Source organism: Hyperoodon ampullatus, assembly GCF_949752795.1.
Source record: "Hyperoodon ampullatus genome assembly, chromosome: X".
Classification (NCBI taxonomy): Eukaryota; Metazoa; Chordata; class Mammalia; order Artiodactyla; family Ziphiidae; genus Hyperoodon; species Hyperoodon ampullatus.
In genome coordinates, this window is record NC_136913.1 from 33528491 (window position 1) to 33541762 (window position 13272).

Genomic DNA, 13272 nt, shown 5'->3' on the forward strand with positions numbered 1-13272 from the left:
TCAACCTGACTCAAGGCAAAGTTTGTTGTGATGGTCATGCATCTCTCTGTTCAGTATCCTGTGCCTTTAAATCTGAGATGATCCCCTCTTCCTGAGGGAAGAGCTTCTAAGTCATTCTTTCCATCAAGTATTATTTTCTTAGACCAAAGGAGATGATGAATTTAAACAGGTAAAGCAGCTCACAGTAAATGTGTCTTATACCCTCCTGGGTTCTAAATACATTTGAATTATAGAAATGTGTTAATTACTAACAGCTACATCAAAAGTTATATCTCTAGGGATGTGAACATTAAAACAAAACAAAAAAAGCCTCTGGTAATGATAATTCCTTTCTCCAAAAACTGAATGAGTGTCTGGTGTGTTTCAGAGTGTTTGAGAAATGTGGAGGGAACATTTGATCAGGGGTCGCAGATGGTTTTCTACTGTCTAGATGTAAAGTCATCTCTAATCCTAGAGTGTTGCTTCATTGATAAATTTTAAATTTTTTGCTATATATTGGCATACTTTTTGTCAGATATTTTGATCTGCCTATTAAAGTTGGAGCATAAGGTATTCCCTGTATTTTGTTTAATTTAAATAATTTGTTATAAAATGTCATTACATTTTTATGCCATCTCTTATTTTGGATATTAAAAAATAAATATAGTTAAAATGTGGTAAATTTCTTGTTCTCTCTAAATTCTCTGTAGGCACTGTTGAACCATACTCCCTATTGGAATGTGAAGTGACATGGCAGCCGGGTTTTGATTCTCCGGAAAGGGGAGAATTTATTCTTCACATCAATGAAGGAAACACGCTGACACTGAAATGTCTTGCACATGTAATGATTTCCCTTGAATATTATTTTTATTTTGAGGGCTATAAATTGGTTGAGTATACATATACGTATATAGTTGCATATATATACTATGTTAGTAAAAACTGATTTTACATGTAATACTTAGTTAACTAAACTGTCTTAGCATCTTCTTGGAGCTACTTCTCTACCATAAATGAAGACTTTGCTAAAAAATGTGTTGTATTATCTAGAATTAACTCAGAAATCCAAGGCTTTTGTGCCAACAATACTAGATTGTTATTAGAGACTCTATAAATATATAATACCATGGGAGCCACTTGAAATTAAATTATTTCTTTAATAAATGCCAAAGAAAAATAGAGAAAATTATATTATTGCATTTTTCGTATTTAGTTGTAATTAATAATTCAGTATGAAATGGATCATGTGATTTATATAGCAGGGAAATATAGAAAATTCTTCCATATTCCATATGGAATATACTTATAATAAAAATGTAAGTAAAGAGAAGGCTGCAATATGTAATTTTAACTTTCTTTCTGTGGTAGAACCCAGAAGACCTTAACTTAATGGCTCTTAATTACCAAGGATATGCTTTACATGTGTACCAAATTCCCTTCCCAATGTTCTTAGTAATTTAACACAACCCAGTGCTGTTTTACTAAATCCCGTCTCTGTCTCCAGGCCACGATCATGTTCTTACATATTTTAGCTATGAAGAAACTTATAGCCTTAAGATATAAGAGATCCATCCACTTTTATGATGGCAAGTGGCAGTCAGAAATCAGTAGGGTCTTTCCTTTGCCCCAGGCTTGAAATAAGCTACTGCTTTCACTATGTTTAAATCACTTATTAATTCTTTTTAAAACTTTGTATTGAAGTATAGTATACTACAGAAAGGTGCACATATTATAAAGTATGTATCACTCAATTATTTTTTATAAACTAGTAACACCCTTGTAACTCACATCCAGATCAACCTGATCAAGAAACAGAACATGAGTAGCATCACAAAAGGACCCCCCTAGTCCACACTTGCAGTCACTATGTGTCCCTCCCAGGATCATCACAATCCTTACTTCTAAGAGCATAGATTAATTTTGGTTTTAAACTTTATATAAATGTCATCACACCATATGTTCTCTTCTATGCCTGGCTTCTTTTGTTCATCATTAGGTTTGTGGGATGCATCTATGCTGATACATGTGGTGACAGATTATTCATTCTCACTCATGAATAGCATTCCATTTGGTTAGACTATACAATCAGTTTTCCATCACACAGCTGATGAGGGTTTGGATTGTTTCAGATTTTTGGCTAATGTAATAGTGCTTCTGTTAACATTCTTCTGTCTTTTGGTGAACATATGTATACAGTTCTTTAACTGTTATTTACATAACTGTGTTTGACAAGTTTACTAATAGAAATTTGCTCATATACTCACCCCATGTGTATTTTTTCTGGCAAATAAAAGATGAGCATTTTAGTAATGTAGACTTAGCATTAATAATAAGTATCATTTTTTAAAAAAAATATTGGAGTATAGTTGATTTACAATGTTGTATTAGTTTCAGGTGTACAGCAAAGTGAATCAGTTATACGTATACATGTATCCAGTCTTTTTTTTTTTTGAGATTCTTTTTCCATATAGGCCTTTACAGAGTATTGAGTAGAGTTACCTGCACTATGCAGCAGGTTCTTATTAGTTATCTGTTTTATATATAGTAGTGTGTATATGTCAGTCCCAGTCTCCCAATTTATCCCTCCCCCCCTTATCCCCTGATAACCATAAGGTATCATTGATTAATTATTGTGTCTCAGGTACGATGCAAAATGACGTTCTTGTATTATCTCATTTAATCCTTACAACAACTCTATAAGGAATGTATTAATAACTGAACTGATGGGTGAGGAAATGGAGCATTAGAATGGTTAATTATCTAGTACAGGTTCACACGTGCAGTAAATGCCCTATTGGAATTTATATCCAAAGTGATCTGCCTCCACAGCCTTTGCCGTTACCCTCTCATAAAATTTGATTTCCGCTTTCCCTACACTAGGATTGGTTAAGAATTAAACTCTGAGATATCAGTGTACTGAACTAGATTATTTTTGGCCAATTTTTCAAGTCCTTAAGGTTAAGTGAACTTACTTAAGAGTAAGTGAAGTGTTACTCTTAAGAAAGTAAAGAAGGAGGAATGTGAAACAATTAAATAAAATGTTCATTTAAGGTTTTTCATTAATTATGAAGGACTTACTTGACCATTTCATCTTTTGTTAGCTTTCTCTGAAAGTTTATTCTTCCAGTTATCCGAATCATGTTCTTCAACTAATTATACGAATGTATTAAAATCTCCTAAGACAATAAGAAATAATATGTATTATTTATAGTAGGGTCTATTGTAAAGAGCACTGAATGAGGAATTAGACATCTTGGGTTCTAGTTCACCTTGGTTACTGTTTGCTTTCCTGTAAAATGGGAGAGGTGGATAATATCAATGTTTCCAAAAAGTGTTTTATGTTGCCGTAGTTCTGTGAAGTGGTTTGTGTAGGACAGGGCGAGGGAGTCCTGTGCCTAAGTAATTCTGTGAATCACCGTGTACTACCTCCCCATTCTCAGATAAGCAAAGTGTACATTATCAGCATATTAAGCCCTATGAGAAGACTTCTAGTAGAAACATGCCTGGATAATCTCTCTTGGCATGTTATTTCCCATACTTACATGACCCTTGAACTTTTTCCTTTTGTGTAGCACATGGTAACACCTTGTATGTAGTGGGGCAGATGGTCTCTAATATCCCCTTCAGTGACTAATCTACATCATTCTCAGTCATGGATTTACTTTGTCCTTAGAGTTATCTTACTCTCTCTGCCTTCCTCAGTTTAGGAGTGCATTGTAAATATTCCACTCTTTTCCTTTCTCTTAAGCACACCATAAAATCTGATAACGCTTCATATTTTAGAAATTTCTATGAAGCTGAAAAAGTTTGAGTTATCTGGTGGGGGATAAAAAAATGTTTACTGTTATTTCAATTTCATGTTCCCTTTCTTCCTCTTATTAGCTTGGTCACACCAAGGTCATTCTTTTAGAGCCAAGGATACTCTTCAGTGATAGCCCTGCCCTCAAGGTTTAACAACTTGGAGGAAAGCCATTCTTCACAATGTAGGACAAAACCATACTTATTTCAAGGTAATGTAGAACCTGGAAATCTTACTTGGATCAGATCACATTATAATTTGAACTATTTATTGCCATGAGTTCTATGCCATTAATACTTTAGTCTTTATAGATTGACTAATGCTAATATTTAGGTATTTCATATCAGATTTATCTGAATACATTTCATCTACTTTATCCTTTTAGTTTCCCATAAAATTTATCTCTATTTCTCCCTTCCTTCCTTAATCTCTCCCTTCCTTCTCCTCTTACCCCTCTTTTGCTTTCTTTCTGTTATTTTGTTTTATTGGGAAAAAAAGATGATTTCAAAAAAACTAACATTTAAAAAATATGCATTGTTTATGTTACATTCAGTATTTAATTACATGCTTTTCCTTTTTTCCCTCTTTTTCACTTTGTCATCAAGACTGTTATGGTAGCAACTGGGACCTAGATCAAGACCATTCTAAAGATATTCTATTTATAGTTGTTACTCTTGATTTAAATTGTGGGGCGGGTGGTGTTTAAATTGGTAATAGAGGTTTTTTTTTTTTTTTTTAACTGAGAAACATTAAGATCTCCTAATAGTGACAGTAGAGGTTAGCATTTGAGATCTTTCTTTCAAGCTTGTATTTACATGTCTTCTGCCCAAACAAGCAAAGGAGGATACCCTTTTCTATTCTGTTGCTTCAGAATTAGTTCTGAAGTCTGTTTGTTCCCTCATCCCCTAAAATATGTTAACCAATTTCCCTTCAAATTATTCTGACTTAAGCCATGATAGATAAGCCTAAATTGGCCTCTGACAAACCATACCTTAACTCTTTTGGTAAGTTACTTTTTTGAAGGTCAAAATGATATCTTAGACATTAGGCTATAAAGGAAATAATAAAGAAGAGTAGGTTACTTTATCATCTTGCCTCCCCACTAACTTTGCTTTCAGTTTTTTAGGGTCAGGGAAAAGACAGGCTATCAAAATAGTATCTAGAATTTTGGCATCTCTCCAACAGATACATCTCATCCTTTCCTTGTAAGTTTTGCAAAGTCTTGAAAACACTTCAGATAATAAGTTTCATCGTCCTGTTTGAATTGGAAGATGCCATTGCTAAAAGTTCTGTTTGCTGAGTTAGGGGTGCAAATCCTTGTTGAAGCTCAAATTGTTTGTCTGGTGTTTGAAAATCTATTTCAATATCATCTCATGCTGTGTGCCTATAGGTCCTCTCTCTGTGTAGTGGTCTAGAAGTTTTCCTATGAAAGCTTTGGAACAATAACTTTAAAGGATAAGTGACATTTCTGCAAATTTTTGATTATAGGTTTGTGACCAGAGTCTTTTGTCTGTGATTGATGTTGTTCCATCACAGGGAATCATTCCATTGGGGGGCTAACTGTTCTGTAACTGTACTCCTACCGTAGCAGGAAAATTTGATACAGGAGCAAAGGTATGTTTATGCATATGTTTGTTCACTCCTTATATATGTATCTGTGGATTTGTTTGGTTATGATATTTATAATAGTAGGTATAATGCTATAAAATGTTATATACATGTGTATTCTTAGAAAGCTTGTTTTAATGATTTCTTCTAATGGGGATGGGTTTTAATATTATGACACTAAAGAGTAATTTTTAAATTTTCTGTTATTTTTCTATTCTAAATTTCTAATTGAGTTAGCTCTAAAGAGGTGCAGTTTTTAGAAATCTAAAAAATAAACAACCTTACTTATACATCTGTTGTAAAAATGATTAGCAGAACTTGGCAAGAGGATCTGTAGAAAATATTTTTGGTGAAAGTTGCTAATGGAAGTTTCTACTAAGTTGAAATGGATACATTTCATTGATATGAGGCATTTTTCACATGAACTTGGAATATTTGGCATCTGTAACTTGTGACAAGCCCTCACTAGTCACAGAGCAAAGGATTGTTTTTTCCATGGTGTTAATTAGATACCTAAGGAAAAAATAATCAATTTTGGAATGCTAATTTTAAATAGCTTTAATGACTATAGGAATTATAGGCCAATTGTATATGACGTTAATATCTATATTTTATAGCACACATAAAATGTTTTACTATTTTATGTTCTGGGAATTATGTAAATGAAAAGATATTACCTTGATTTTAGGGACTTCTTTAAGTGTTCATTAAACAGAATAAATAAAACATGTAAGACCAGTCTGTAGTAAATTTTACTTATTATAAACTCATGGAATGGAATGCTCTTAATCTTCAATTTGATGATCAACTGTGTGCATTTACTCACATTAAAAAAGTAATATGTGCACTATCATCAGATCAAAATGAATGGCTTAAGACATATCCTCCCTTTTATCCTTCAATTTCGCATAACCATTAGTTCTTAAATAACATTTAGCTTAATATAATAAACACCAATTTGCCTGGCCCCCAAATAAACAACCTAATAATTATATCTTTTATAAAAAGTATAGGGAGCTTCCCTGGTGGCACAGTGATTACAAATCTGCCTGCTAATGCAGGGGACATGGGTTCGAGCCCTGGTCCGGGAAGATCCCACAAGCCATGGAGCAACTAAGCCCGTGCGCCACAGCTACTGAGCCTGCGCTCTAGACCCCGCGCGCCATAACTACTGAAGCCCATGAGCCTAGAGCCCCTGCCCCACAACAAGAGAGGCCACCACGATGAGTAGCCCGTGCACCACAATGAAGAGTAGCCCCCGCTTGCCACAGCTAGAGAAAGCCTGTGCGCAGCAACGAAGACCCAGCACAGCCAAAAATAAATAAATAAAATAAATAAATTACAAAAAAAAGTATATATTGAAAGATGTTTATAAAGTGTATATTGTGGTATACGGTCTGATATTTGGTCAGAATTTTTGTATATTATTTTGGAAAAAATAAAAAACATAGCCACTAAAATATAGGTTTTACTGAGATTAGTTTCCACTGTGTTTTCGAGAACCATGCTGTTTTTACAAAGCTTACCTTTTTAACAGTATACTATAATGAGATTCCTTTATTCATCCATTCCATGCGTACTTACTGGGCACATATTATGTGTTAGGCTCTGCTGCAGTTGCTAGGAATGCAAAATTGAACAAGATAACTAGGGTCCTTCGTCTCTAAGAGTGTACAATATGATGGGGGATGCAAACAACTCAAAATTAAAAGATAGTGTAATAAGTACTATGATGGAGAAATACAGTAGGCTGAGGGTGTACACGGGTGAGGTTTGCAACCCATGCTTAAATGGTCAGGGGCAGTTTCCTAGGGGAAGATATATCTGAAAGACACCAGAGTTAAGAATCAGCCAGAGGAAAGGGGTAGTAGTGGGGTGAGGGAGGAGAGGAGGAAAGAGTATTCAAGGAAGACAAAATTGAATCTGTTCAGGCATATGGGAGGAGAGAGAGAGCTACAAGGCAGATATGAAGAACTTAGTTTAACATGACTTGGTTATAGATTGAATGGATGATAGTGGGGAAAGATGTATTTAGGGACCTGTATAAATTTTAGTCATACAGGTCCTTAGCAACAACTTAGGAAGTCAAAATTTCATCTTAAGAGCTTGGAGTTTTTAAGCATAGAGAGTTTCACAATCAGATTTGCATTTTTCAGACATCACTTTGGTTATAGAGCAGTGTTAAACTGCGACCAGTGCAGAGTTATTAGTCTGCTGATGATGTCCAAGCAGGAGAAGATTGTGTTCTCAGGAGGTAGGATTCTAGACAAATTCTAGTCAAATTTAGGAGATGAACATTTAGGGTTTGATGATTGAAAGGGATCACATATAAATAAAACAGGTAAGTCAAGTGTGAGACAGGTGGTAACAACATTCGAAGAAAGATTAGAGGATGAGTAGCAGATTTTAGAGGGAAATCATGAGTTTGAGGCACCTTTTGCATCCCTATGTAGAGATGTCTAGTAAAGAGGCCATTGCTTATACATGTTGGTCTGAAGGCTAAGGATTCATCTTAGAGATGATAGAGGTTATTTCTGTTACCCCTGTGAAAATCAAGATGAGTATAAGTGGATCGAATATATTGATGAGAAGTTGGAATAATAAACTTTGTTGAATAAAGGAGAAAATGGAGACAGGTTAATTGGGGCTGATCAGGAAAACATCACACATGTGACATCATGGAACTCTTGTCTCTGAAAATGGGTGAGAAAGCAGGGATGAGAGAGGGTTGTGAGAAAGAGAGGGACAGATGAATGTATGGTTTCTGAGGCCATGGATTTGTGACGGGTGATATTGTCCAGGGTACAGATTAAGTCTCAGGAGATGAAAAGGTCGAGCGAGCAATTGGTGAGGGTAGTAAATGGGTTATGGCAGCCTGGAATCTTCAGTTACCCACGAAAGGGGAGGTGAGTAAAAGGCAGCAATGGGGGTGTTGAGACTTACATACGGCGTTCATCAGTGAAGCATATATTGATTTGTAATTACTCTGAAGCATTAAGTTATGCTTCTTATGATTTTAGTCAAGTATTTTAGGTACTATATATTCTGTAAATAAAATATAGAAATCATATAGTAGTATGAATTAAGCAATTCGGTTAATAAGATTGTCTAGATGGCACTCACTTTCCTTAATAATTCTGAAAAAATGGTATTTTGTGGTTTCTTTACATATAAACAATGTCACTGATTCTATCGAAAGAGTGAAATACACTCATATCTCTTTTTTTAAATATACATTTAGATTTAAATCTTGAAGTTGACTGCTAACCTATTCTTATACAGGTAGGGCTTTCAGGGAATGATATTTTTGTGCTTCTGAGATTTTGATTAGACAATTATATGTTCATGTAATCTATAGTTCTTATTTTGTAGGAGTTACATGACTAAATTCTTATTTCACTGTCTTAAATTTCTTGGAAGAAATTGAGTGCTCAGGCAGTTCTTGGTTCAAGTTTAGCCACTGCTGCTTTCAAGTTTTGTGACCTTAAGCCCCAGTTTTCCTCACTTGGAAATTAGGGTATTAACAGAATACTGAAGATTAAAAGGGAGATAATGTATTTAGCAGTATACTTGGGCCATATACTCAGCAATTTTTAGCTGCTCTCATTAGAATTATGGTTGTTTTGGATATTAGTATCTTTCTATGTTTGCACGCAGTTTCTTGCTTGTTTTAATTTTGAATATTCCTTTGGAATTAGGTAAATACAAAAGGCTCACACAGAGTTTGAAGCAATAATGTCAAGGCTAATGAGTAGAACTCTTCAGTCAAACTCACGAGCTATCAGCCGGTCCCATTTGTGATGGAAGTTTTTAAGAGTTGAAAATTCACTCCTTTAGGAATATCAATTCTACATCACAAGAAATTGGATGATAACTGCCAGAATAAATCTTGTGACATTTATAATAAGTTATGATTATTTAAATTATAAAATGTTATATAAATGCCAGGTAATACTTCAGCAGTATATGAGTATATTTTAGTGTGGTTTCTACAGAGTTTTATGTTTTTCCTAAATAGATTGCTATTTGCCGTGCAAAAGACATAGACCTTAGGATTGGTGGATCTATTGAGATTGCTGATGTTGAAATCAATCCGGTGAGTATGTTACCTATTTGTATAATCAATTTATGAGTGTGGTGATTTTTATTTATGTGTCCCTAGTCAGCCCATTTAGGTTAAAAATTTTTTATTATGTAGTAATTTGTCACATAGAAATTAATCTATGTAATATAAATATAAGTGATGAAGCAGAGTATTAAGCCAGTTAATGAAGGTTTAAGAATTCACCACTGAACTTAAGTAGCAGAACAGTACCAGTACCGTTAAATTATCTGTAGTCTTCATCATGATCCTACCCCTCTTAAGAGATAACTACTTTCCTGAATTTTGTCATTGTTCTCCCTTTACTTTTTCTAATTAGGTTACCACGTATGTATGAATTCCTTAACGGCTCATTATTTAGTTTAGTTTGTTCATTTCTGAGCTTTATAACAAAGATATATTGTCTTGGGTGGGTTACTTTTAATTGAATATTATGTTTTTAAACTTTATCTAGGTTATGCGTAGCTGTATGTTATTCATTTTCCCTGTTGCTTAATAGTCCATTATGTAGACATACTGTAATTTGTAGACTCATTCCATTGTCCATCCAATTAGTGTCTGTTTTCTTGGTATTACAAATACTATAGCTATGAACATTCATGTACATATCTTCTAAGGTACTTATGAAAGAGTTTCTTTAGGAATGGAGTTGCTGAGATGCAGATTATGTACATATTTGACTTCACAAGATAATTTCCATATTTTCTTCTCAAGTTTCCATTGGTCCACATTCTGTTGCTCCATAAGTTGTATTATAAGACACAGTGTTTGCCAATCTATTGAGTATAAAATACCTCACTGTGGTCTTGATTTACATTTTCTGAACTATAATCAAATTTATTTTTTGAATTATTGTTCTGTACCCTAATAAAATTTTGTTCTACAGTTGACAGAGTGCACATACATGCTTTTTTTTTTTTTTTCTGTCCAGGCTTTCAGAGTTATATCTGGTCTTACCTACCTAAAGAAACTTTCCCTGATCCTTCAAAGCAAGCCCATATTCCCCTCTCTTGTGACATTTATTAGATGTCACAAACATCTTAAACTCTGGGAACATCTCCATTGTAGCAATTGTCATCTTATTTTCAGGTTATCTGCCCTTTTGTTTTTCTATCCCCAGTACCTAGTACCATTCTGGTGCTGAACTAAATTGAGTAGAAATTGATGAGGCTGCTGGTTGCCTCAGGTAGGGCCTTACCACTAGTCTGCACTTTAACGGCATCACCACAATTCTAGGCTTTAAGTTACAATTTTCTAACCTTTCTTTTATTCAGTGTTGAAGGAATGGTAAGTCCAGATAGACTGATGGATACTAAGCTAGCTTGTCTAAGACAATGGTGATTCCTGTAGTATCCAGAGTGCTTTTTTTCAGTTGATATGGTGTCCCTCCTTGAACAATGTTAGACAAAGATGGAGACTTTAAATACTGCATTTCCTAGTCCTAAAGATATTTGTGGCAGGCTTTGCATGTTATGGTACAACTGACTAATTTATAGGACTTTAATATATATTTATCAATATTTCTTAATTACGTTGGATTTTTAAACATTGCTGCCTAAGTTACCTTTTAAAAACAATATTCTAGTATTACCAGATATTGTTAGCAGTATATCTAATAACTGTGTGGCATTAACTGTGTGTCTTAATAACAATTAGGAAATTTTATCCAAATGAACCTATGGGAAAGACCAGAAATGGGATAAGAGGAGTGATTTTTTGCATACGAAGCATCAAACTTTCACTACCTGTTTTGGATTTCACAAATTTCACCTGTAGAACTGGGTTGATATTTTAAGTGAAGCAAATAGTGGACAGTTGACCTTAATGCCATGTTTTTCTCAGCATTAGGATACTGTTGCCTCTTTCTCTTTTAATGGTGTATGTGATTCTTTTACTAAGGAACTGTAGAGTATATATAGTTACTCTACCAGAAGAGGAATCCTACAGAGTTTTGTGGGGTACACATGCCTGGCATATAAGCTAAAGTTAAGATACATTCAGTAAACATTCCTTATGTACTTAAGCTAGATGTCAGATAGGTGCTAGAGATGTAAAAATGAATGAGGCTTAAGGTCCACTAGAAGAAACATAAATAAACAAATAAATGGACTTTATGATATAATGTGAGTAAACATAAGGAACAGAAGTAGTCCCGATCATATTGTAATTAATTGTGACTTATCCAACTGGTGTTTGAAGGATGCATGGTATTTTATCAGGCAATTACAAGTTAGAGAAGGGCCTTCTGACAGAAGAGACACCTTGATAAAGACAGAAGGGAGAAGCGCGAGGTATTGGTTGGAAATGACAAGTCATACAGCTTGCTGAAATATGAAGCTGTACAGCAGAAACTAACACAACATTGTAAAGCAACTATAATAAAAATTAATTTAAAAAAATCCTGAAGTAATTCAGAGGAAAAAACACCTTACTATATTGAGGAGCAAAGATAAGAATTATATGTGACTTCCTCTGAGAAACTATGCAAGCAAGAAGAGAATGGAGGGAAATATATATAGTGTTGAGAGATAAAAAAAAAACCCACCAATCTAGAATTCTGTACCTTGAGAAATTAGCCTTCAAAAGTGAAGGAGAAATAAAGACTTTTTCAGAAAAACAAAAATTGAGGGGATTTGTTGCCAATAGACCTGCCTTGAAAGAGATAGTAAAAGAAGTTCTTTAGCGAGAAAAAAATGTTATAGGTGAGAAACTTAGATCTATATAAAGAAAAGAAGAGCACTAGAGACAAAATAAATAAAGGTAAAATAAGAGTTTTTATTTTTCATATTCTTGATCTGACATTTAAGTTTATTCAACATAATAATGCAACGGTATTTATTTATATATATGTTTATGTATACTTATATGTAAGTGAAATTAATGACAATAATGAAACAATGACAGTAATCAAACAATTATGCTATAAGTATGTTAAGGAAGGTAGGGAGGAATTAGGATTATTTTGTTATTAAAAAGGTCCGACAAATACTCTGTTATCACTTGTATGTGGAATATAAAAAATAAATGAATATATTGGGTTGGCCAAAAAGTTCATCTGGATTTTTCCATAAGATGTTATGGGAAAACCCAAATGAACTCTTTGGCCAACCCAGTATATAACAAAACAGGAACAGACTTACATATATAGAGAACAAACTGGTGGTTACCAGTGGGAAGGGGAAAGATAGAGGTATAGGGGTATCTCATGTATGCAAGGCTGGTTCACATTCAAAACTCAATTAACCAGTTTTCTTATCAGTAAAAAAAGGACAATTGGTAGCTTCCTTGCATACTTGGCAAAGTGGAAAGCACTGTGCAAAGTAAAAGCACTAGAGGAATTGAAGGTATATTTTAAATCAGCAAACTATAACTTAAACCAGTGAAATAATATATATTATAGATACAACCCCGAAATATCAGTTTCCTCTGTTAAGAACATTCCTTAGGAATTTATCCTAAGAAAACAAAGGAATAGATAAAGATGTTCATTAGAGCATTACCAATGATGGTGAAATACTGGGAGTAACCTAAATGTCCAGCAATAGGGGATTGGCTAATTAGATTATACTATGAGTTTATTAAGGAATGCTATACTTCTAAGAAAATTCATGATATCTTGTTAAATTTTAAAAAAGTACAGATTACAAAACGTGGTTATATGACCCCACTTTTGGGTTATGGAAATATATATGTGTATATGAAAAATTGTATGTAGACAAAACATAAACAGTAATGATTTCTGAGTGGGTAGAGTATAGATAATTTGGGGGGGGTGATTTTTTTG

At 34.0% G+C, this 13272-nt stretch overlaps 1 protein-coding gene across 1 annotated transcript in view; it reads left to right on the plus strand.

The window, feature by feature from the left end:
• Positions 1–13272, plus strand: part of CFAP47 (cilia and flagella associated protein 47) — a gene marked incomplete at both ends in the record, with an annotated part of 271498 nt that overhangs the window by 41786 nt on the left and 216440 nt on the right. Inside the window, 7 exon segments of the mRNA XM_079727989.1 lie at positions 690–820; positions 3862–3915; positions 3918–3989; positions 5267–5335; positions 5339–5392; positions 9405–9482; positions 9808–9815. Coding sequence (XP_079584115.1) covers positions 690–820; positions 3862–3915; positions 3918–3989; positions 5267–5335; positions 5339–5392; positions 9405–9482; positions 9808–9815 — 466 coding nt within the window.